This window comes from Schistocerca gregaria, chromosome 7 (genome assembly GCF_023897955.1).
Source record: "Schistocerca gregaria isolate iqSchGreg1 chromosome 7, iqSchGreg1.2, whole genome shotgun sequence".
Taxonomy (NCBI): Eukaryota; Metazoa; Arthropoda; class Insecta; order Orthoptera; family Acrididae; genus Schistocerca; species Schistocerca gregaria.
Window position 1 is genome coordinate 21,899,724 of NC_064926.1, and position 26,698 is coordinate 21,926,421.

General features: G+C 38.9%; 1 protein-coding gene across 1 annotated transcript in view; it reads left to right on the forward strand.

Annotated features, from left to right (window-relative positions):
• Positions 1 to 26,698, forward strand: part of LOC126282212 (fibrillin-2-like) — a 687,537-nt gene that overhangs the window by 567,180 nt on the left and 93,659 nt on the right. Inside the window, exons 44-46 of the mRNA XM_049981761.1 lie at positions 2,656 to 2,904; positions 3,439 to 3,642; positions 11,932 to 12,057. Coding sequence (XP_049837718.1) covers positions 2,656 to 2,904; positions 3,439 to 3,642; positions 11,932 to 12,057 — 579 coding nt within the window. The remainder of the gene's footprint in view (positions 1 to 2,655; positions 2,905 to 3,438; positions 3,643 to 11,931; positions 12,058 to 26,698) is intronic.

Here is a 26,698-nt window from a genome sequence, read left to right on the forward strand (position 1 = left end):
AGAAACAATATAGCTTCGAATGTCATTTAATTTTTAAAGAGAATGAAATAATATTTGGCATAACTCCTGCAATACTGCATGCTTCTTAGGTGACCAGATGGAAAGCATAAAATGCTCTCATTCTCACCTAACATAGTATTCTAAATACAAACAAGAGTGATGAAAATTCCTAACTTAAACACAGGATAATTTTTGTGAGTGTGCTATGTGTGATGCAAAAGCATACTGCAATGATTTCACCATACTGTTTGAATACTGAAGCCAGTGAAGGTATTAATTACAGTCAGTCATTTTGTAAACTCTCAGCTCCTTCCTTATCCAAATCTAAGAAATACGTTTCAGTTGTGGAACTGTCATCTGCTATGTTGATAGTGAGTCGATCAGCAACAGAATCTACAAAGCCAACCAGGGATCGCATTTTCTCGTCTTCTTTTATGGCTTGCCATTCTGGATCTCGCCAGTGTTCAGCAGTGACGTGTGCAAAAGCTGCATGAGTTAGTTCCAATATGTCTGGCAGCTTAACAGTCTTGATATTTCTCAGGCTAAATCTCTTAACTTGGCCCCAGATCTGTTCTGTTGGGTTTAATGTAAAAATGCAGCATGTGTATGGTGTGCTTGATGCTGTGAAAATGATTGTTTTTGTTGTTGCTATGACACGTATCACTCTGGTTCATGTGGGACTACATTTGTGGTGTAAGGCAATGGACATAGCCCGAATAAATAGTATTTGGTTTATCACTTTTGCGTTGAAAATTTTACTGTAATGTTTTCTTGTTTAAGCAACCTTTATTAACAATCTTTCATAAAATATCAGTAATAAATTTGAAATGAAAACAGGAATTTTGCATGCAATATGTAATTAGAAACAAGAATACATGCATTGCTCATAAAAATGATTATGGATTTTAGAATTACAATATGTAGAAATTTATAATTGAATGAAAAAAGAGGTGACTTAAGCGAGATGTGAACCAGCAGTCTATGAACTACACTAGGTTGTCAAGCTACTACGCTACCAAGTCTGCTGTACATCCAAAGAGTTTTTTGTATCTCAACTGTATCAAATGCCATCTCTGAACACTTCAAAGCTGATCTTTTCTGTAAATGTACAAGAAACATGAAGAACGACCTATTTCTTGACACGTTTTAACCGTGTTCCACACATGTGTTTCACTACGGAACATGAACCAACTTCAGCCATTTCCATACTGCGTATTAACGGCGGGACAATCAGGGCACGACAATACAGAGACTGTAACTGTACACAATTGTTGAAATAAAACTACATAGCTAAAGCACAATTACGAAAAACATTGATGGCTGTCAATAAATTATAAAATCTTAAAGTTTCATTTAATGCAACTTAGTAATAATATATTTAATACATTTATTTATTTAATTGTGTCAGAAACACACACTATAGCTTACAAGTTATACAAAATGTTCCAAAACATGGTACTATAAGCATTACAGTTACAATAAAATGCGGCATGACCAGTATGCAGCAACTTGGCACGCTTCCTCGGTGGCATCGATGACATTCTGTGGCGAGCATGACATTGGGCATAGGCTCCAGACAAGAAGATGACTCACTGTCTGTTCTTCACCATATTCACATGCTGTGGAGTTGCGTGCAAATCCCAACTTTTTCAAGTTGGTCTTCGTTCTTCAACTCCCAAATGCAGCCGGTTGATGGTCTTCCGCACTGATCAGTTTTCTTCGTGACCTGATGGCAGGCTTTCGGTCGGGATCATCCACCCTGCAAGGTGGCTGGATCTGGAATGCCACAAGTTGACTCTGAAGTTTGAAGATGGTTCGGTGAGGCTTTCAGTTGAATGGAGAAAGATTTTCCTTGACTTGAGCCTCGGTACTGCTGGCTGGTACCCGCCTAGTGGGTGGCTCTTCAGATGCAATGCCTTACACTTTTCCAGTCTGGATGCACAATCACGACAGACGTCTGGAGGTGGGATGCCCACTAGACGATAGATCTCAAATTTCCCGTAATGAGTCTGCAGGTTTTATTCGAGGCGATATCCACTTGTTTGGTGTGACTAGATCTGCACCAGACACAGCATGCATATTCTGCAGCTGAATAACATAGAGCTACAGCAGAAGTTCTTAAGATGTGAATATGCGTCCCCAAGGATGTACCCGATAATTTCTGGAGAATGTTGTTTCTTGCAGATACCTTCCGTTTGGTATTGGAGTACATAAACATAAGTAGGACCTACTTCCAAGAGTGTAACAATACCATTGTACTTATGCTACAGCTTCTGACCAATCATTGTGTTTGGGTTTGTTTACATCAGGTTTATTCTTATGATGAACAGAATAGAATTAACAGTAATTTATTCAATTTATAATAAAAATCTAAACTCCACAGTGAGAAATATAATGCAATAAGACATCTCCAGAGTGTATATTGATGTGAAGCTCTGGCAGATTATTAATGTTTATTGTACTACAACTTAAACCAGGATAGTTTCGTGCCCATGGATAGTAAAGATCTGAATTTTGATCCCGACCAAGCACCCAGGTTTGATCTGTTGTGAAATAGACTAAATCAGTTGAACTAAAAGTTAACTATGAAACCAAACATTGTATTTACATGTAATCTCATTGATGGTAACTTGCTTTTATATCTGTATCTTTCAGATGTTGATGAATGTGTAACACCTGCCAACAACTGTAAATATCAATGCAAGAATTTGATTGGCACATTTATGTGCATATGCCCTGAAGGTTATCAGCAAGTTGGTATGACAGACGACTGTCGTGATGTAAATGAATGTGCCCTTAATCCGGGCATATGCAAAAATGGCAACTGTGTCAACCTGCAGGGAAGTTATCGTTGTGATTGCTATGAGGGCTATGAAAACAGCCATGACAGGAAACAGTGCATAGGTAAGAAAGATAACTAAGTAAAAGGTAGTCAGATTTACGGTTAATTGTATTTACAAAAGAAGTTCAAGTTAGCTCTCGGATTGTTGAAGTGAACGTATTTCTTTGTACATGCCCACCATGATAAATGTTTCAAGACCATTCACTCACAACTTCTTGATTTAAACATGACTGAAAGATTTAAATTTTTGACCTTCTTGAAATTTGTATCTATGGATTAATAATGATATTTCAAATTTTTTCTCATGTATCTGTTATTCTAAAACAAATATTTCTACTGTCCCAAGGTTTTGTATGGCAGTGCTTGACTTAGGAAATAGAAGTTTAATGAGAGCTCTTAAGATCAGTAAGCAGATGACAATTCTCCATTGGCTTTATTACGTATTCTGCACTTTTTATCTCAGTAATGGTGGTGTTTGCATTCTGTGAACAGAATATGAAGTACGGAATACATGCTGTCTTCTCAATTTTTTTAATGTTCAGCATGCTCTTCTTCTTATGACCAGTATTTCAAACAGCTCTTATCTTTTCCCTAAGACCGCAGGTTAGGATATTGTTTCCGGCAGTTGGTGGGTGGTCGCTGTGCAACACATACTGATGGGCTTATGTCAGTGACACGTGCAGACTGCTGCTGTACTATGGGTGAAGCTTGGGGCCCTCTCTGTGAGCGCTGTCCACCACACGGCTCTGATGAATATCGTGACCTCTGTCTTGATCCAGGCTTCTCAGTGGATGGGCATGGTAAGCCAGCTGCAGCTTGAATGTAAATCCAGTGCATGTTTGTTATTTCATATTTAATATGTACTGAATGCCTGTCAAATACATTGGAAGTGAATTTGTGATGTGCCACTGTGAAATGATATGTGATGTAACTGAGATTTTTCAACATATAGCAATGCTATAAACATGTTAACATTTCACAAGATACAAAATTGCTGGAATAAAATTTCATTTGGTACTTATTGCTGCTATTTTTTTTTTATATTGTCACTGTTACTGGATACATCATATTTAATTTTCTTTTTTATCGATTTACTTGAACTTTTAAGTTTATTCAGCAGTCTCACAGATGGTAACTATAAAAATACTCATACATTCATAGTTATCACATAGGATTGATATTTGTGTTACTCTAAATATGGCCAAACCCAGTGGCATTGAATCGCGAAGGGTCAAATCCCCATTTACACTTTGCTGCTTTGTGAATGGTACATGATGAAGCATTTGTCCACATGAAAAGCAATTTAGAACCACTACACTCAAAACATGGTTCTCCATATAGTCAACAATCAGAGCAGATGTTGCATCTTCTTGAAGAAGTGGTTTTCTTGTCATTTGGCAACATTTTTCCTGGAAAATACCCCCAACTCCTTTTTTGAAATCCGAGTGGATTTTCAGGTTTGCTTGGTTTTTCCCTTATGGATGTAGTCAGAGAGGGTTACATTTTTTAAGACTACTGTGCCACACTGAGTTGGAACTAATCCACTTGGTTGCTTGGTTCAATAAACAGTAGGTGATGATTGCATTCAACATTGTTATGTCCAGAAGGTAGATGTTTATTTTCTTATACCCCTTGACATATCTTTGCACATGAGGATAGACATTGATCATGTGTGTCAACTCCTTAGATTATTTGAATGTAGTGAATAAAACAGTTAGTTCTAATCTTTGTTATTCCATTTTTGTGCACGTCCACATACTCCCTCATCTGTTGTAGCAAAGTTATTTCTCTGAACTGTTGGTTGAGTGGTTGGTTGGCTGATTTGGGGGAAGGGACCAAACAATGAGGTCATTGGTCCCATTGGATTAGGGAAGGATGGGGAAGGAAGTCGGCCATGCCCTGTCAGTGGAACCATCCTGACATTTTCCTAAAGGTGATCTAGGAAAATCACAGAAAAGCTAAATCGGCATGGTTGGATCCAGGTTTGAACTGTTGTCATCCCGAGTGCCAGTCCAGTGTGCTAAGCACTGTGCTACCTCACTCGGTTCTTAAAGTGTTGAAGCTGAATGCAGGAGTGATTTCTTTGAAAAAGACACAGTTGATTTTCTTTGCCATCTTTGTTCACTTGACCCTTGTGTTTCATCTCCGATGGCTTTGTTGTTAGCAGTATGTTAAATCACATCCTTCTTTCCTTTCCTCATAGTTGTCAGTTGCATGTCTTTATTTGAACATGATAAAGCAATAAACAATAAATTTTCATGCAATCTAAGCTTGTTCTTATTATACACTCCTGGAAATTGAAATAAGAACACCGTGAATTCATTGCCCCAGGAAGGGGAAACTTTATTGACACATTCCTGGGGTCAGATACATCACATGATCACACTGACAGAACCACAGGCACATACACACAGGCAACAGAGCATGCACAATGTCGGCATTAGTACAGTGTATATCCACCTTTCGCAGCAATGCAGGCCGCTATTCTCCCATGGAGACGATCGTAGAGATGCTGGATGTAGTCCTGTGGAATGGCTTGCCATGCCATTTCCACCTGGCGCCTCAGTTGGATCAGCGTTCGTGCTGGACGTGCAGACCACGTGAGACGACGCTTCATCCAGTCCCAAACATGCTCAATGGGGGACAGATCCGGAGATCTTGCTGGCCAGGGTAGTTGACTTACACCTTCTAGAGCACGTTGGGTGGCACGGGATACATGCGGACGTGCATTGTCCTGTTGGAACAGCAAGTTCCCTTGCCGGTCTAGGAATGGTAGAATGATGGGTTCGATGACGGTTTGGATGTACCGTGCACTATTCAGTGTCCCCTCAACGATCACCAGAGGTGTACGGCCAGTGTAGGAGATCGCTCCCCACACCATGATGCCGGGTGTTGGCCCTGTGTGCCTCGGTCGTATGCAGTCCTGATTGTGGCGCTCACGTGCACACATTCCTGGTGTGTCCGCTGTGCCGTGTGTGTGATCATTGCTTGTACAGCCCTCTCGCAGTGTCCGGAGCAAGTATGGTGGGTCTGACACACCGGTGTCAATGTGTTCTTTTTTCCATTTCCAGGAGTGTATTTCTTCACTCACAGATGGAACAGAATGTGTAAAAATCCTTATGTCTTTCAAAATGGTAACTCCTTATTCCTGATCCTTTCATAGTGGCTTGTGAGGCTGCTTGCTTGCAGTCAGCTTCTAAATGAAAATTTTTGGTAACTTTGAACTTGTGCAGATAGCATTTTATTTTTCATCATGTCTGCTAGTAGTAATGTGAAACAGTATCCCATCTTTTAACAAGTGAATTTTTTGTTCCTCTTTTTTTTTATTTATTTAGTTTTATTAAACAGAATTGTACGATATTGCACATTAAAATTCACATTGTTATCCAAATAATAATACTTAGTATTTAACTGCTATTTACAAACAATGTAAGTGGATATAAAGGAATAAAATTAAGTTATATACATAACTCTAATTTAATATGAATATAATAGAGGGAAACATTCCACATGGGAAAAATATATCTAAAAACAAAGATGATATAACTTACCAAACGTCCCTTTTTTCCCCCTAAGGTAAGTCTTTACGCTCCCGGGATTGGAATGACTCTTTACCCTCTCCCTTAAAACCCATATTCTTTCATCTTTCTCTCTCCTTCCCTCTTTCCTGATGAAGCAATCATGTTGCGAAAGCTTGAATTTTGTGTGTGCGTTTGTGTTTGTTAGTATCTCCATTAACTCTAATTTAATTTTGACATATGAAATTTGATTAGCCACTCGTTAACCATTTATAGGATAAGTTTAGATATTTGATATCAACTGTTCGTTAAAAAACTTCCCATTCATTGTGGTTTTCAGCTACATACGTTGATGTTACTCCTACATGTTTTTACGATGTTGTCTCCTTATCTTTCATCATGTTATTGCCCTTGTCTTATTTATTGAAATTCAGAAAGAACTTATAGATCCATCTACATCTCGTCACTTTTTCATCTTGTTACCTCTCACACTCTCATTTCATTTTTGTTATAGTCATAACTAAGTTTACCACTCTAGTCCATCCCCTGTCTCATATGTTGGCTATCATGACTCTCACGGTGATTTCCAACATACATTATCTCTGTCACTAACTAAGAAACCCTTAGTTTTTGAATAGTTTTTGTATTGAAATTCAGTGCCTCACCAACACGAGTCACAACTAATAGCTCACTATGATTCTAGACTTTCCTTTCCAAGCACATTGGAAGCTTAGTTCTGAAAATCTTATTTAGTTGACTATTGTTAGTTCTGCTCCACCTCATTTTTATTGTTCTGTTTATTTCTTTTAATGTCCGTTTAGTTTTTCTCTTCACCTTCCATAAATACACTACTGGCCATTAAAATTGCTATACCAAGAAGAAATGCACATGATAAACAGGTATTCATTGGACAAATATATTATACTAGAACTGACATGTGATTACATTTTCATGCAATTTGGGTGCATAGATCCTGAGAAATCAGTACCCAGAACAACCACTTCTGGCCATAGTAACAGCCTTGATACACCTCGGCATTGAGTCAAACAGAGCTTGGATGGTGTGTACAGGTACAGCTGCCCATGGAGCTTTAACACGTCACTACAGTTCATCAAGAGTAGTGACTGGCGTATTGTTACGAGCCAGTTGCTCGGCCACCATTGACCAGACGTTTTCAGTTGGTGAGAGGTCTGGAGAATGTGCTGGCCAGAGCAGCAGTCGAACATTTTCTGTATCCAGAAAGGTCCATGCAGGATGTGCAACATGCGGTTGTGCATTATCCTGCTGAAATGTAGGGTTTCGCAAGGATTGAATGAAGGGTAGAGCCATGGGCCGTAACACATCTGAAATGTCAATGTGAACAAGAGGTGGCTGTGACGTGTGACCAATGGAACTCCATACCATCACGCTGGGTGATATGTCAGTATGGCGATGACGAATACATGCTTCGGATATGTGTTCACCGCGATGTCGCCAAACACGGATGTGACTATCATGATGCTGTAAACAGAACCTGGATTCATCCAAAAAAATGACATTTTGCCATTCATGCACCCAGGTTCGTCGTTGAGTACACCATCACAGGCTCTCCTGTCTGTGATGCAGCATCAAGGGTAACCGCAGCCATGGTCTCCCAGCTGATAGTCCATGCAGCTGCAAATGTTGTTGAACTGTTCATGCAGATGGTTGTTGTCTTGCAAATGTCCACATCTGTTGACTCAGGGATCGAGACATGGCTGCACGATCCGTTACAGCCATGCGGATAAGATGCCTGTCATCTCGACTGATAGTAATACGACGCCACTGGGATCCAGCACGGTGTTCCGTATTACCCTCCTGAAACCATTGATTCCATATTCTGCTAACAGTCATTGGATCACTACCAACGTGAGCAGCAATGTCTCGATACAATAAACCACAATGGCGATAGGCTACCTTCCGACCTTTATCAAAGTCGGAAACGTGATGGTACGCATTTCTCCTCCTTACACGAGGCATCACAACAATGTTTCACCAAGCAACAGCGGTCAACTGCTGTTTGTGTATGAGAAATCGATTGGAAACTTTCCTCATGTCAGCACATTGTAGGTGTTGCCACCGGTGCCAACCTTGTGTGAATGCTCTGGCATTTGCATATGATAGCATCTTCTTCCTGTCAGTTAAATTTCGTGTTTATAGCATGTCATCTTCGTGGTGTAGCAATTTTAATGGGCAGTAGTGTATAAAACGTGTGACTTAATAGTCAATTTGTGTTATATTCTTTTTGATGTGTTGGCTACATGTGATTTTAATATTACTACAGTTGATTTTTGGGCCTTCTTTCGAACTTGCTTTATTAAGTTCTTCCATTAATTTTTGAAGAGTGTCTGCTCTAGAGGCAAACAGCACACTGACATCAGCAGAATGAATGTGATTTAGGTATGTTCAGTCAACTCATTTCCCTTTTTTTTTCAAATTTAAGGGTGTGGAAACTTCCTCTGAGAGTGATGAGAGTAGTTTATGTGATAATGGAATCTTTAAGGAGTGTAAAAATTGAAAGGTATGAAATGTGGTAATAGCCAAACCAGTTGAAATTTGCCTATGCTCTTTGGGATAACATAGTGAGACAGCTAGGGACACAAATGTACTGTCATCACGTCCCCCTAAAAAATTTGAAGCTGTGCCCTCAGCAGACAAGGTGGCACTCACTGTCCTTTTCGATTTCTGAGGTCCGATTCTCATCAAATTCTTCAAGAAAGGAAAAACCATTAACAATGACATGTAGTATGAGACACACCATAGCCTACAAAAGTCCATAAAGAGCAAGCAGCCTGTGCTTTCCACAGAGGAAGTGATTCTGCTCCACGAAAGCGTGTGTCCACACATCTCCAAGATCACACGAAGTGTAATAGCCAGGTCCTAGTGGGAGCAGCATGAGCATCTGCTCTATTGCCTTGCGACTTCCATGTGTTTGGCTCATTAAAAAAACATATCAAAGATAAGTGCTTCAACTTGGATGACAAGTTGAAGGACTCAGTGGAGGACTGGCTCCTTCCAGAGCCACAGTAATTCTGGGAGCAGGGTATCCTTCAGCTTGTGAAACAATAGGCCTCTTGTGATTACTTTTGAATAAAAACTTCAATTATACCCACAGTGTTGTTCATACCTTTTCTTTTGAACACTCCTCATACTTGTTTAACTCCAGTGTCAATCTGTGTAACTGTATACTCACATTAATGTTAGAAGATATTCTATGTAAATTTTTCACACCTGCTGTTTGTTTTTAACACTTGTTTCTCCTAGAATACAGACAGTCCACATTATTATGCTACTTGTTGCCTGTTCATGCACATATTGCCCAATGTGACTTTTCTATCATCCATTGTTGTGTCACAGATGAGGAGTATTGTTTCAGATTGTATCATGTCCACCAGTGGACAAAATTGAGTTTGATACATTTTTGTATTATTTCTGAAGTGTTCTTTCATGCTGTGAAATCAGACTGGAACAAATTGTATTCACTAATAGTGTAAATAGCAGCTGAAAACTAGCTGTTGTTTGAAATCATATTCAGTTCTCTGTAGTGTGTATTTCAAGTCATATTTTGTCCAACATTAACACTACATGAAGCTGATTAGTTGCTTTGCTCAGTTTGTTATACTGACAACGAGCACTCAGCACTGCTCTGTGGTCAATAATGACAGTTATCTTTTACTAATGACAGTTACCTTTACTTGTGAGTTGTGTGTAAGGGAACAGTTTCTTCATTTATCGAGGAAGAAATTGCTGTAGACGATAATTCAAGAGGAAGTCAAAAGTGAGATAAGAAAATCAAATATGCACATCAAGTTAAAGCACCAATACAGTGCATAAAGAAAAGAAGACTGAGTGTGAATAATTTCCTATGTAAACAGTTTAAGGATTGTTGGAGGATTTAGATTTCTGTGCTAACATCATCAGTTCAGTTGCTGTAGAAACTGGCAATGAGGAAGAAGTCAGTATGTCAGCTTGTGGTTGCTTGGAAGGAAGAGGTAGATTGAACCAAATCTGAAGAGAAACCAATAGGATGGCCATTATAAGCATTCTATAAATCAAAATGTTGAACCAGAAGATTTAGGTTTTGGATTAACAATGTTATTTAATAATATCATACAGAAGCATTTATGTAATACAATATATATATATATATATATATATATATATATATATATATATATATATATATATATATATATCTACATAAATGATTTAGGAGACAATCTGAGTAGCTGTCTTAGGTTATTGGCAGCTGACGCTGTCATTTATCATCTAGTAAAGTCATCAGAATATCAAAACAAATTGCAAAATGATTTAGAAAATATATCTGCATGATGTGAAAATTAGCAATTGACCCTAAATAATGAAAGTGTGAAGTCATCCACATGAGTGCTAGAAGGAATCCGTTACACATTGGTTACATGATAAATCAGTCAAATCTAAAGACCATATATCCAACTAAATACCTAGAAATTACAATTACAAACAACAGAAATTGGAAAGAACACTTGTTCATTCTCTTTTGGAGTGCCACTGCATGGTCTAGGATCCTTATCAGGTAGGATTAATGGAATATATCAAGAAAGGTCAAAGAAGAGCAGCATGTTTTGGATTATCACAAAATAGGGGAGAAAGTGTCATGGGCATGATTCAGAATTTGGGGTGGACATCATTAAAACAAAGGTGTTTTTCATTGTGGTGGAATCTCCTCATGGAATATCAATTGCTGACTTTCTCCTCCGAATGCGGAAATATTTGGTTGATGCCTTCCTATATAGTCACAAATGATCATCATAATAAAATAAGTAAAATCAGAGCTCGCACGGAAAGATGTAGGTGTTCATTTTTTTCACACACTGTTTGAGATTGGAACAATAGAGAATCATTGTTAAGGTTGTTCCATGAACCCTCTGCCAGACACTTAAGTGTGATTTGCAGAGCATCCATGTAGATGCTAATGTAGATCATTAAAGAATTGTAGTTGAAAGGTACTGTGAATTGTATAGCAAAACTGTTAATGTGAATGTGTTTATTGTTTAGTACATTGTTTTGAATAATAAAGTGTTAGTTTGATATAAATCCTATTTAAGTCAAATGGCAGCAAGAAAGACGTTATGAACACCATAGAACATTTATTGTGAAAAAATTAATTTTGTATTTAAGGATAATGTTCGTCTACAATAATTAGTTATGTATTTACTTTAAAATCATTTTTATTTGTATATTTTACAAATTATTGGATCAAAGCATATTAAGTCCAGCACATTTTCCTTTAATTTTAATTATGCGAGTAGAAACTTATTTCACTACTTAATATTTCTAGAAGTAAGCCTCCAACACAAGAACTACATACTTTACAACTTGTAAAAAAATTCCCATGTTCGAGTTAATCAGTATTTTGCTTCTCCTGTAAAATTTTGTTTATTGGACTTAATGTGGTTTGAAACAGTGCTACTCAGATGTACTACGCCAATAAAAGCTGTCAATCAATAATTTCAATTTGTTCTTTGGCAAAAACAGCAAAATCTAGATAAAAGTTCTTCCTCATCTTTACAGATATTGACGAGTGTCAAACAATTCCGGACTTGTGTCGTAATGGACGCTGCATAAACACACTTGGTTCTTATCGCTGCATTTGCAATAAGGGATATAAAGCAGATGGCAGTGGAACAAGATGCAGAGGTAATTTACAAAATGTATTTGTTTTTATGAGGGATAAATTGCTTTCAGTTCAGCCTAATATCTTTTCTCCAAAACATGTTTAAAAGTTTTTCTAAATCAGTTAAATTTTTCATAGTTAATTCTGGATTAAAATTGTTGTGTTGAGAACAAGTGTGAATAACACATGAAATGTAACAATGAGAGGAATGAGAGTAACATACAATCTACAGGCTTTGTCATTCATCACATATCTTATGACAGAGCACACTGCCACCCTTGTCTTCCCTGATGATGTGTAACTCTTCCTAGGTTGCCTGAAGTGTTGCTCTACCAACTTTATTTTATAGTTTGTACTGTAGTAACTGTGGTTTCCCCAAAGAAAACCTGTACCTTTTTCATTATGAAACTGTTTATTATATTACTCAAAGCTCTGCTGCTCACTGTCTTACGCCAGGTCCCACAGTTATATTAATTTTAAAGACCATTATGAAAAGGATAGATTGCTACTCACCGTATAGTGGAGCCGTTGAATCACAGACAGGCACAACAAAACAATTACTGAATGAATAAGCTTTTGGCTTGGAGACCTTCTTATGAATTAGACAACAATTACACACACATTCACACAAACAAAGGTCATTCAAACATGATCACTGTTTCTGGAACCAGTCTAATTCCGGTCTAATTCAGGTTTCATCAAAATTGTTAATTGACAATTGAGAATGCTACCTTATAAGTGCCAATGGAGGTGTAAATGCAGTAATATTTATATTTTAATTATAGCTAAGCAGGTAATGCATTGTCACGTTTTCTATATATTTAAAAGTAGCTTCTTTGCTCGAAGGCCCATGTTTACTTGACTTTTTTGTTTCGAATGATCATTTCTGTCATGTCCATGAGTATTGAGCATTCTTCCTCGAACACCTTGTATAGAAGGGTAGCTTGTCAGTAATAGGCTGAAGGTGTTGGTCTACAAGAGCAGAGATTCTCTCAGTGGAGGGCACAGTAATTGGTCACAATGGGGTGTCATGGGTTGTTGTATTTAGGGACAAGGAATCATGTAGAAGGTAGGAGAGCAGAGAGCGGTAGGGATGATGAGAGAGACGGGCTCCAGGGAGAGGTTCTGGGAAGGGCCCAAGGATTTGAGGAGAGACTGTAGTTCCTACTGAGTTTCTGAAATGGGGTCATTGTATCAGAGTTTATAAGTGGAAAAATCTGACAGCTGGCAGAGTCCTTCCACCAGGTAATCCTTGTGGTTTGAAACCTCAGTGGTGGAGCCTTTGGTAGCAGGCAGGATTATAAGATCTGGATTAATTTTTAAGTGGTGGATTGCAGTTCTTTCTACAGATGTAATATTAGCTCTCATGTTGAGGGATTTGGGGAATGGTGGTGAGGCAAGATTCGAGGTTAAGCAATTCTTGAAAGTTAGCAGGGGATGATTAGGGGGTTGTGGGGGTGGATCACAGTTGGATGGTGGAGTGAACTGAGTCAGGCAGGGTTAAGCACTGGTTATGGGTTGAGTGTGATCAGTAGGGATGGTGGTGTTTCCACTGTAGGGACCAGGAGAAGAAGAGAAGGTATTCAACACGTTAAGCACGACTGAATTTGGGAGTAGAGCAAAAGGTAAGGCTTTGGGAAGGGACTGATACCTCTGTGGACTAATATATTCATGGACCATCAAGAGGAAGCCTTCCTAATCACCCAGAACCCAAAACACTTCACCTGGTTCAGATTCATTGATGGCATCTTTGTGATCTGGATTGAACATGAGGACACCTTGTCCACATTCCTCCAGAACCTCAACAGCTTCTCTGACATTTACTTCTCATGGCCCTCCTCAACCCACAAGCCACTTTCCTCCATACTGACGTCCACCTCAGAGATGGCTACATCAATACCTCCGTCCATGTCAAACCTACCAACCACCAGCAGTACCTCTACTTCAACAGCTGCCACCCATTCCATACCAAAAAATTCCTTCCTTACAGCCTAGCCACATCAGGCTGTCAGATCCTTAGTGATGAGCAGTCTCTCTCGAAATATACAAAGTGTTTCACTGAGGTCTTCACAGATTGAAATTACCCTCCCAACCTCATACAGAAGCAGATATCCCAAGTCACCTTCCAGTATTCCATCATCTGGCCTCAGAGGAGCATTCTTCTCATGATTCAGTACCATCCAGGACTGGAGCAACTGAATCGCATTCTCTGCCAAGGTTTAGACTACCTCTCGTCATGCCCCGAAAAGAGAAATGTCCCAATCACTACCTTCCCACGCCTCCAGCGGTGATATTCTGCCACCCACTGATCGTACAGAGTATCGTCTTCCATACCTACTCTACTTCAGCTCCCAACCCCTTGCTTCATGGCTCCTATCCATGTAATAAACATAGACTGATCTGGCCTATATTCTCCCACCACCACCTACTCAAGTCCATCTAAAAGCATCACATATCGCATAAAATGTGGGGCTATCTATGAAAGTAGTCATGTGACCTACAAGCTAAGCTGCAACCACTGTGCCGCATTCTATGTGTTCATGACTGCCAACAAGCTGGTCATGACTACCAACAAGCTATCTGTCCACATGAATGGCCACAGACAAACAGTGGCCAAGAAACAATTAGACCCAGCAGTTGCTGAGAATACAGCACAACACAACTCTTCTTACAATATGTCCTACGTTCCTATAACACCCCTGGCCTCAGCCTTTATTAGTTACTGTCCTTCACCTGCCTATCCCCTTCCCTGCTCTAAATCCAGCACTAAACAGCCTTCTATTCCACCAACACACTCCACAGTCTTCTCTCCTTTTACACTACCTGCCCCAGCCTCCCTTCCCTCTCCCTCTGTCTAACATCCCAACTGCACCTAGTTGCCCTACCCTACCCCCTTCCATATCGTCCCTGTGTGGCAGCAGTTTACTTTCTCTCACCCCTACCCTGCTATCCCCCCCCACCCCACACACACACACACACAGCAAACTCATCATGTGCAGTTGATCACAGTCAGGCCTCGGCAGCCAGAGATAGTGTCATGTACATACACACATAATTCAAGCTTTCGCAACCAATGGTTGTTTCATCAGGAAAGAGAGAAGGACAGGGTAAGACAAAAGGATGTGGGTTTTAAGGGAGAGGCTAAGGAGTCATTCCAATCCCGGGAGCGGAAAGACTTACCTTAGGGGGAAAAAGCACAGGTATAGACACACACACACACACACATATTCATCCGCACATATACAGACACAAGGAGACATATGTAAAGGCAAAGAGTTTGGGCAGAGATGTCAGTCGAGGCGGAAGTACAGAGGCAACCACTACTAGGTGCAATCACAACGGAGGCGTATCTGTTGAGAGGCCAGACAAACGCGTGATACCTCAAGAGGGGCAGCAGCCTTTTCAGTAGTTGCAGGGGCAACAGTCTCAATGATGGACTGATCTGGCCTTGTAACATTTAATGAAGAAGGAAAAAAAAAGATATGAAATATTTTATTATGTAAAAAATGAAAATGGGGGGGGGGGGGGGGAACAAATGACTTTAAATACTTATGTTATTTACTCTTTCAGTACGAACTTTGTTGTAGAACGCCTTATTTACATGTGGTAATAAAAATTCATTTAGACAGAATTAAGCACATTTAAAATTACGTGAACCTTAGCAACCCTCTCATACTGATAAAATCAAACTAACTGATTAATAACATTTATTTGAAACTTATTTAAATTAATTTTTTTTTTACGTATTTCGGCCTTGGCACACATTTTCTAGATGCAGTGGGTTTTTAAACATTTACTGAATTCTTTCCCGGCGTTAGCTATGGAACACAAGACTGTCTCTGTTAGCATAAAATGGTTAAATATTGCCAAGCCGACCTGAATGTTTGATTATCATTGACAAAACACACTTCACTATACGTTTAAGTTATTTGCTTTAGAAATGGAAAGTACCAACAGATTAACAACTTCAATGTTAATTATCCACCTATGAATGCACAAATGTAAAACCAATAATAAATTCAGTCAGCCTCAGGATTGCTGTAAAAGAAAAATATTTCATAATTCACTGCTAATTTTACCTGCTCCCGATTTACGGGTTTAGTTAATTTTATAACTGAACAATTTTTTAAATGTGGCGCCGCTGCAAATCGTTCGGTCGCGGCTCAGCCCAGCAACACCAATAATAATCGCTAAAAGTGCTGAAAATTCTTTAAAGAAATATTATAGATGACATGGGCAAGCTAATTTACATTAGTAATACACAATTTTGATAAATTATAATGTATTTAGACCATAAAAATAATTTAAATTACACACCTGTACAATTTCTCCTCTAATGGCGGCTAAAGATAGATACAGACAAACGAAGTCTACTCATTCATATAATGCTACGTCACAGGTTCCTCTCTCTCTCTCGGCTCTAGAGGAAGACGACAAAGAATACACATTATGTAGCACGTTTCATACTACTGCTGATTTTGAATATCTCTTTGTAATCTTACAACATTATTTTCATCTGTGGCTGTATTTTACATTTTTTCATCACAGATATTAACATATTTTGTAATTGCATTATGAGTATAGAAATATTACAATCATAAATACATCAAGAATATTATTACAGAAAATATTACAATAATAACCAACATCCTTTACACAAAATTAAATAACATTTTTTGTTAAACAATTACAGTACATTCGAATTGCTTCATAGCGGCGTACATAGTACAATTAAATGTCATTTCATTTTATTAATATTGTGTGTGCTGCCAGGGAACGTTACATTGCCCCCTGGCAGCATTTGGCAAAGAGTTTGTATACTTTGACACAATGGTGCCAGTAATGTTCTTTAAAATTCTGTTTTTTTTTATTTTATTTTTTTATTTTTATGAAATGGCTCTTTTAATTAGTCCCAGGGTTATATATGTTCATGGCTCCCCCATTTGGGCGAAGGCAGACAGGAAACCTGAGCAAAACTGTGCCGGAGCCCAGCCATCCCAGTTGGTTCTTGACTAATCTTGTCTCTTTAACAGTCATTCTTTTGAAATGATTTAGCAGTTTGTCATCAACGGTTACATAACATCACAGTCACATACAGATCAACGAAAGTTTGTTGTGTGTGTTTAACAACTCGTAATCATCATTTTTGCGATATACTGCAAAGTCACTTGTCCTAGGATATATCACTTAGATTTTTGAAATCATTTAGTACAACATCACTTTCTTAATGTTCTCACTACCTACGTGTTACAAATCCATCTCCTACACTTGTCAGTGTTCATTTTCTCTCAGCAATTTACAGGTATATATAGTAAGTGTTCAATGTTCGTCAAAAATCGAGTTCATTGACATGGTATGCAGTTTGTGTAAATATTTTGGAATATGCCAATAATGCTGTAGTTTGTGAGTGGTGTGGAGTGATTGTTGGGCGGCGCGGCGCGTCTGCTCTGTGTAGGTCACCGCCCGCGGTGTTGACAGCTACGGCGCGAATGGGCGTTTGGCTGTCTGGTCTGCTACGGGTTGCTGCGGCCACTGCATGGCTGAAGTAGCCGGATGCACGTTGTATATCAGCTCGCCCGTGTGACATCTTCTTGCAGTGCTCCAGCAAACATGCAACAAGTTCACAAACAGTGTACTATCCTTATGGGCATTTTTCCTGCTGTGGGAAAGAACACACACAGTTATTGGCAGTTATTATTCAGTAGGTCTTCACTAGTCTGGTTTGCACAATGTTTCGTTGTCACAGTAACGCGTTTTATGGACACACAATATTTTTTCACCATGTCATGACTTGTCATTAGTCACACGCAAGTTTTCACCTTAGAACAAAATGTATCTCTGTAGTCAATGCGCTTTCCTGTCCCTTGACACACAAAGAATATATATATAAAACAAATATTCCAAGACTTACCAAGCGGGAAAGCGCCGGCAGACAGGCACATGAACAAAACACACAAACACACACACAGAATTACGAGCTTTCGCAACTGGCAGTTGCTTCGTCAGGAAAAAATCTCTATTTTTCCCTCTTTCCTGACGAAGCAACTGCCAGTTGCGAAAGCTCGTAATTCTGTGTGTGTGTTTGTGTGTTTTGTTCATGTGCCTGTTTTGTTCATGTGCCTGTCTGCCGGCGCTTTCCCGCTTGGTAAGTCTTGGAATCTTTGTTTTTAATATATTTTTCCCATGTGGAAGTCTCTTTCTGTTTTATTTACATCGTCATTATATATATATATATATATATATATATATATATATATATATATATATATATATATATATATATATATATATATATCTGCTTGTGTCTGTGTATGTGCGGATGGATATGTGTGTGTGTGTGTGCGAGTGTACATCTGTCCTTTTTTTCCCCCAAGGGAAGTCTTTCCGCTCCCGGGATTGGAATGGCTCCTTACCCTCTCCCTTAAAACCCACATCCTTTCGTCTTTCCCTCTCCTTCCTGAAGAAGCAACCATCGGTTGCGAAAGCTAGCAATTCTGTGTGTGTGTTTGTGTGTTTTCTTCATGTGCCTGTCTGCCGGCGCTTTCCCGCTTGGTAAGTCTTGGAATCTTTGTTTTTAATATATTTTTCCCATGTGGAAGTTTCTTTATATATATATATATATATATATATATATATATATATATATATATATATATATATAATAAAAACAAAGATTCCAAGACTTACCAAGCGGGAAAGCGCCGGCAGACAGGCACATGAACAAAACATACAAACACACACACACAGAATTACTAGCTTTCGCAACCGATGGTTGCTTCTTCAGGAAGGAGAGGGAAATACGAAAGGATGTGGGTTTTAAGGGAGAGGGTAAGGAGTCATTCCAATCCCGGGAGCGGAAACACTTCCCTTAGGGGAAAAAAAGGACAGGTGTACACTCGCACACACACACACATCCATCCGCATATATATACACGCACAGTGCAAGTTATATTTTGACACTAGCTTGGTCCACCGTCTATTATCGGCTCACTGTTCATGTCGTGTTAGTTCCTTGTCCGTTTGCACACACGGCGATGATACAGTTTCTTATTGCTTGTTCGAAACAACCTCGTGACGTATTGATGCAGTTTGAACAATCACTGTCTGTCTCTGCCACACAATACTGCACTTTTGTTTAAGTTTTTTCAGTTACAATGTCCATTGTGCAATTTTTTGTAATAGCACATTCGTAACTTCTTTGTTCGCTCTTTACCAAGATGTGTGATATTTGCGTACATGGTATTAATATTAAAATTTCGTATTAGTTTGCCCAAAAATCATCTATATTTATGTTCGAGTAGATTTTATTTGTGCATTCCAGCCGGATTCAGGCATATTGTTCAATAACTCCTTTGAAATTATGTCTCACTTTACTTGTAAGGTCCTACGTAACTACAGTGTAGTCTCTGTAGGCTAAAACTGACTTGGACTATATAAGGCTAGCTCTTTGTACTGATTCGGTCTGCACATGCTTCAATTGAAGCTTCTTTGTGTGTAACTTTGCATTACTTAAGTTTGCAATAACTTTGCCTCACATGGTGCCCTCGGGTCACTACTGGGTGCATTACTCTCTTTGATAATAACTGGTTTGAAAATAAAGTTCTCAGGGTCTCATATTATTAATATTATTCCGGGTTTGGACCTGTCAATCTGACAGCTACACACATATATATACATGTAGTAGAAAAGACTGTACCAAGAAATATTTCAAGTTTGACACACATATAGAATATTATGCAGTATTCAAACTAATCACTACTAAAATGTTCCACCTGACTGATCTCTGTCACAATTTAACACTACAAATAATTGCACTAATCAGGTCATCTGTGCAGACATTTAGAGCATGCTTAAGGTAACACTAATTAAAAAGAAGACATAACACAAATAATCATAAACAAAAGAGAAAGTCAATCATATTCTTACAACTAAATACTTCTACACAAGTACATTACCTCTACAGATCACATCATTAATGTTCATTCATTTCCAAAAGAATGGTGTACCTTTTTACACATAACACATAGGACTATTAGCCATTTACTGTAGGAATATTCTCACATCCTTACGCGGATACAGTCCCCGTACTCTCCCTGATTGGGGATCTGTTAAGAGATAGCTACTATTTCCTTCTTGGACCTAGGAATGGAGTATGAGGCTCGACAGTTGGTTTTGTGAGGCTTCACCTCGATATTGTATTGATATACCTTAACAATTCCTGGTCGTTCTGAAAATACATCTGCATAGTTAGATAATAACTGTACCAAATCCTGCTATTGGATTGAGTTCAAATTTTCGGACTGTGATACTTTGTTCACAAGTGCATTCACATTTGCTTTTAATTGATCACCTTGTACGTCTGGATAATAGAGATTTTTTCCTAGAGAATGATTGTCTAAATGTAGTATCCACTGATTCCTACATTTTATGTTAATAGCATTACAATTACGCACAGGTATCTCTTCAGATCTGAGCATGGACAATTCTATCCTCCTACCCGTGTTCATCAAACTTAATTTTCCCCGAGAAAGGTCGATTACTGTGTCCCTTTCTCTCAAAAAATCTCCCCCCAAAATGCAGGCTACCTTTAAACCCTTTACTATCAGGAACGAGCACGCTATGGCTTCTTCCCCTATATATATCTCTACCCACACTTGGAGTTTAATTATTTGTCGCTGTGCACTGATGGCTCCAGTGACTTTGCAATTGTTCACAGGGAAAGTCAGCATACTCTTTTTCTTTCCTCAGTACTCTGAATAAGTCCATACTCATGACACTGACAGTAGCACCTGTATCTACTATTGCTTGCACATCAATATTGTTAATTTTGATCTCTATTATCGCTTGTACTTTGTCTTTGTGCTCCTCTTTGCACGTGGGTGGTTCAGTTATTAATTCATGTCCATCTGTACCCCGTCATTATACCTGAGGATACAGATTTCCGATGTTTTGTTATGTGTCGGGCTGCTCTCGCTCCAAACCTAAGCCGCCGATAGAGAGCGTATCTCGGCTGAATCTAGTTTGTTGGATGGGTGTGGCTGCTCTGTGTCACTGACCTCCACTATGTGTAAGTTGTGTTGCGTCGGCCGCCACGGTTGCGCAATTGGCGCATTTTGTGGTGGCGGTCGGTTATTGTCATATCTTTCACTGTTTTGCCGGTCCAGACTGGGCCTCTGGTTCTGTGGCCAAGTCCGGTTTGCATCGTTATAGGTATTGGTGTTCCACGGCCCCCTGTCATTTTTCCATCTACTATTGCTTGGTGGGCCTGTTTCATATTGGTCATCGAACCTCCTTCTCCGGTCATTGTTCACCGGCGGACTATTGCCATTCCGGTCTCTACCTCTATTCCCGTTTTGTACATAATCTTGTCTCCTATTGTTAATTCCGTCATTTCCATTATTTGGTGGAGGCGTGTTATTTCGACCATTTCTGTAACCATTTCCGTTACTTCTAGCCTGTTCAGAGGGTGCCTTAACATCCTCCTGAATCAGGTCAATTGAGTCCAGAACAGACAAGAAATGTTCCATGTTGTTCTCCGGTACGTGTATAAGGTTTTCCTTTACGTGTATCGGCAAGTGTGATTTCAAAAGTCTGATCAAATCCTGGGATGAAATCTGCTCGTCCCAGTAACGGGTCTTATTAATGTATTTCTCATAATATTTTCGCAAATTGCCTAATTGTGGAGAATACGGCTCTGGATTATATACCTCTTTCCGTAATTTCTCCTGAATACATGTTGACCAATATTTGGCCAAGAATGCCTTTTCAAATTGCTCATATGTGTAGCAACTGGCAGCTGCTTCGGTTGCCCATAATGCAGCATCTCCTTGTATGTACTTTCTGTATAGGACTCCAAACACTAGGCAAAATGTTTCTAAATCCCTTGATAAATACTAAAGGGTGAACAGATTTCTTCTCCACTGTAAAGATCTGAAACTGTCGGTTTCTAATCAGGCTTTCTTCAATCACTATTTTGGAGTGACATTTGTTTGTTTTGCTAACATTGGTTGCCTGTTCTGTCTCGCAGTCGCAATTTTTCACTGCTGTATTTATATGCCGATCATTGATGGACCTGGCTGGCGTCACACATGCCTGTGCGCCGCCATGCAACAAGCTGTTTTCCAGCTCCGCAAGACGACGGTTGACATTCCGCTGCCACCGCGGAATGTTAGTGTGTACCGCCCTTTTTAGATCCGTCACATCCGCACTCGAGCCAAAGTCTTTGGCCTCAATAGCGGCGTGCACCTTCTTGTCTATTGCTTCGTTGAGGTCAGTGTCTTTTGCCTCTAACCGGTTCGTAAATTCCTTTTCAATTTTGTTCGCCTGTTCGGATATTTTCTGCTCTATTGCTTGACTTGTGTCAATTTCTAATTTTTCCATCCTGTTAGCCACCTGGATATTATCTACTCTTTCGCTCAGTTCTTACACTGCTTTGGGTACTGTTTCATAGTTTTGTCTCAAACTAACAATCTCACTTTGCATACCTTCCAAAGATAGCATTAACTGCAAGTCTCTCTCATGCAGGCGTCGATCACGCTCTGCTTGTTCATGCATAAACGTAGCTTGGAAATTGAGCATGTGCTCGAACATAACTCTTAATGATTGCACTTCTGACACCTCACCACTCTCTGGTCCGTGTCCAGTGCGTGTGGGTGGCACAGTGTTTCTACTTTCACCTGAATCACTGGCTGGCAGTGGCAACATTTCTTGCCCTTCTGCCCCCAGATTCTCACATTGTACTTCCTGAACTACGCCACTAACATTGCCTTGTGCCCCACTTCCTAACTCGGTATCACTGCTTGCTAACAGTTGTTCATTATCCATGTTTATATTTTTCTGACTACGCAATCTAACCATAGTCAACAAAACAAACAAAATCTGAACTAAATATCCGAACACTCAGGTTTTGCTGACATAATCACACAGGAAATGGTCATTTGTTGAAACACACTTATTATATACTATGATGACTAACTACTCAAATGTCCTGTTACTTATATTAAAAAAAAAAAAACACTAACAACAAGCACACCACTAATGATCCGAGAACACCGCACTGAGGCTACTTTACTATCCACAGGACAACTACACTGTAGCTTTACCTTTTGGTGATCTATCTTGGGTGCAGCTGCCCCCTGCTATTGTGGTAGGTAATTAATTTTTTGATATAATGAGCTCTCTTCTTCAGCTTGCCTCTGGGTATATAGTGTTCTAATGCAAAAAATCATATACAGGTATTATCACACAATATTGGTTAGCCAATATATACAATACATGAAAAAATTATTAATTGTTCTCCAACAAAGTTCGACTACAAGAATTCCCTAATTATCTCATGGGTATTTTGTGGCCACTGCTTGTTCGGGCCCCGCGTTATTGGGCACCAGTTTAATGAGAAAAAAATTAAGAATATTTATTAGTATGTAACAATGAATGAATGGATGAAAAAACGGGGGGGAAGAAATGACTTTAAATATTTATGTTATTTACTCTTTCAGTATGAACTTTGTTGTAGAACCCCTTATTTACGTGTGGTAATAAAAATTCATTTAGACAGAATTAAGCACATTTAAAATTACGTGAACCTTAGCAACCCTCTCATGCTGATAAAATCAAACTAACTGATTAATAACATTTATTTGAAACTTATTTAAATTAATTTTTTATGTATTTCAGCCTTGGCACACATTTTCTAGATGCAGTGGGTTATTAAACTTTTACTGAATTCTTTCCTGGCATTAGCTATGGAACACAAGACTGTCTCTGTTAGCATAAAATGGTTAAATATTGCCAAGCCGACCTGAATGTTTGATTATCATTGATAAAACACACTTCACTATACGTTTAAGTTATTTGCTTTAGAAATGGAAAGAACCAACAGATTAACAACTTCAATGTTAATTATCCACCTATGAATGCACAAATGTAAAACCAGTAATAAATTCAGTCAGCCTCAGGATTGCTGTAAAAGAAAAATATTTCATAATTCACTGCTAATTTTACCTGCTCCCGATTTACGGGTTTAGTTAATTTTATAGCTGAACAATTTTTTAAATGTGCCGCCGCTGCAAATCGTTCGGTTGCAGCACAGCCCAGCAACACTAACAATAATCGCTAAAAGTGCTGAAAATTCTTTAAAGAAATATTATAGATGACATGGGCAAGCTAATTTACATTAGTAATACACAATTTTGATAAATTATAATGTATTTAGACCATAACAATAATTTAAATTACACACCTGTACAATTTCTCCTCTAATGGCGGCTCAAGATAGATACAGACAAACGAAGTCTACTCATTCATATAATGCTACGTCACAGGTTCCTCTCTCTCTCTCGGCTCTAGAGGAAGACGACAAAGAATACACATTATGTAGCACGTTTCATACTACTGCTGATTTTGAATATCTCTTTGTAATCTTACAACATTATTTTCATCTGTGGCTATAGTTTACATTTTTTCATCACAGATATTAACGTATTTCATAATTGCATTATGAGTATAGAAATATTACAATCGTAAATACATCGAGAATATTATTACAGAAAATATTACAATAATAACCAACGTCCTTTACACAAAATTAAATAACATTTTTTGTTAAACAATTACAGTACATCCGAATTGCTTCATAGCGGCGTGCATAGTACAATTAAATGTCATTTCATTTTATTAATATTGTGTGTGCTGCCAGGGAACGTTACAAACACTAACCAAAACGGCCTTGCATGAAACTACAGCCGTAAGTTTTCCTGAGGGCATGCAGCTTTACTGTATGGGTAAATTATGATGACGTCCTCTTGGGTAAATTATTCTGGAGGTAAAATAGTCCCCTATTCGGATCTCTGGGCGGGGACTACTCAAGAGGACGTCATATCAGGAGAAAGAAAACTGGCGTTCTACAGATCGGAGTGTGGAATGTCAGATCCCTTAATTGGGCAGGTAGATTAGGAAATTTAAAAAGGGAAATAGATAGGTTAAAGTTAGATATAGTGGGAATTAGTGAAGCTCAGTGGCTGGAGGAACAAGACTTCTGGTCAGGTGAATACAGTGTTATACATACAAAATCCAATAGCGGTAATGCAGGAGTAGGTTTAATAATGCGAGGGGGGAAAAAAAAGAAAGAAAAAAAAAAAAGAGGAGTGCGGGTAAGCTACTACAAACAGCATAGTGAGTGCATTATTGTGGCCAAGATCCAAGATAGACATGAAGCCCATGCCTACTACAGTAGTACAAGTTTATATGCCAACTAGCTCTGCAGATGATGAAGAAATTGATGAAATGTATGATGATATAAAAGAAATGATTCAGGTAGTGAAGGGAGACAAAAATTTAATACTCATGGGTGACTGGAATTCGGTAGTAGGAAAAGGGAGAGAAGGAAACGTAGTAGGTGAATATGGACTGGGGCAAAGAAATGAAAGAGGAAGCTGCCTGGTAGAATTCTGCACAGAGCACAACTTAATGATAGCTAACACTTGGTTCAAGAATCATGAAAGAAGGTTGTATACATGGAAGAATCCTGGGGATATTAGTAGGTATCAGTTACATTATATAATGGTAAGACAGAGATTTAGGAACCAGGTTTTAAATTGTAAGACATTTCCAGGGGCAGGTGTAGACTCTGACCAAAATCTATTGGTTATGAACTGTAGATTAAAGCTGAACAAACTGCAAGAAGGTGGGAATTTAAGGAGATGGAACCTGGATAAACTGACTAAACCAGAGGTTGTACAGAGTTTCGGGGAGAGCGTAAGGGAACAAATGGCAGGAATGGGGGAAAGAAATACAGTAGAAGAAGAATGGGTAGCTCTGAGGGATGAAGTAGTGAAGGCAGCAGAGGATCAAGTAGGTAAAAAAAAACAAGGGCTAGTAGAAATCCTTGGGTAACAGAAGAAGTATTGAATTTAATTGATGAAAAGAGAAAATATAAAAATGCTGTAAATGAGGTAAAAAGGAATACAAACGTCTCAAAAATGAGATTGACAGGAAGTGCAAAGTGGATAAGCACGGATGGCTAGAGGACAAATGTAAGGATGTAGAGACACATATCACTAGGGGTAAGACAGATACTGTCTACAGGAAAATTAAAGAGACCTTTGGAGAAAAGAGAACCACTTGTATGAATATAAAGAGCTCAGATGGAAACCCAGTTCTAAGCAAAGAGGGGAAAGCAGAAAGGTGGAAGGAGTATATAGAGGGTCTATACAAGGGCGATGTACTTGAGGACAATATTATGGAAATGGAAGAGGATGTAGATGAAGATGAAATGGGAGATACGATACTGCGTGAAGAGTTTGACAGAGCACTGAAAGGCCAGAGCCGAAACAAGGCCCCGGGAGTAGACAACATTCCATTGTAACTACTGACGGTCTTTGGAGAGCCAGTCCTGAAAAAACTCCAGCATCTGGTGAGCAAGATGTATGAAACAGGCAAAATACCCTCAGACTTCAAGAAGAATATGGTAATTCCAATCCCAAAGAAAGCAGGTGCTGACAGATGTGAAAATTACCAAACTATCAGTTTAATAAGTCACTGCTGCAAAATACTAACGTGAATTCTTTACAGACTAATGGAAAAACTGGTAGAAGCCAACTTCGGGGAAGATCAGTTTGGATTCCGTAGAAATGTTGGAGCACGTGAGGCAATACTGACCTTACG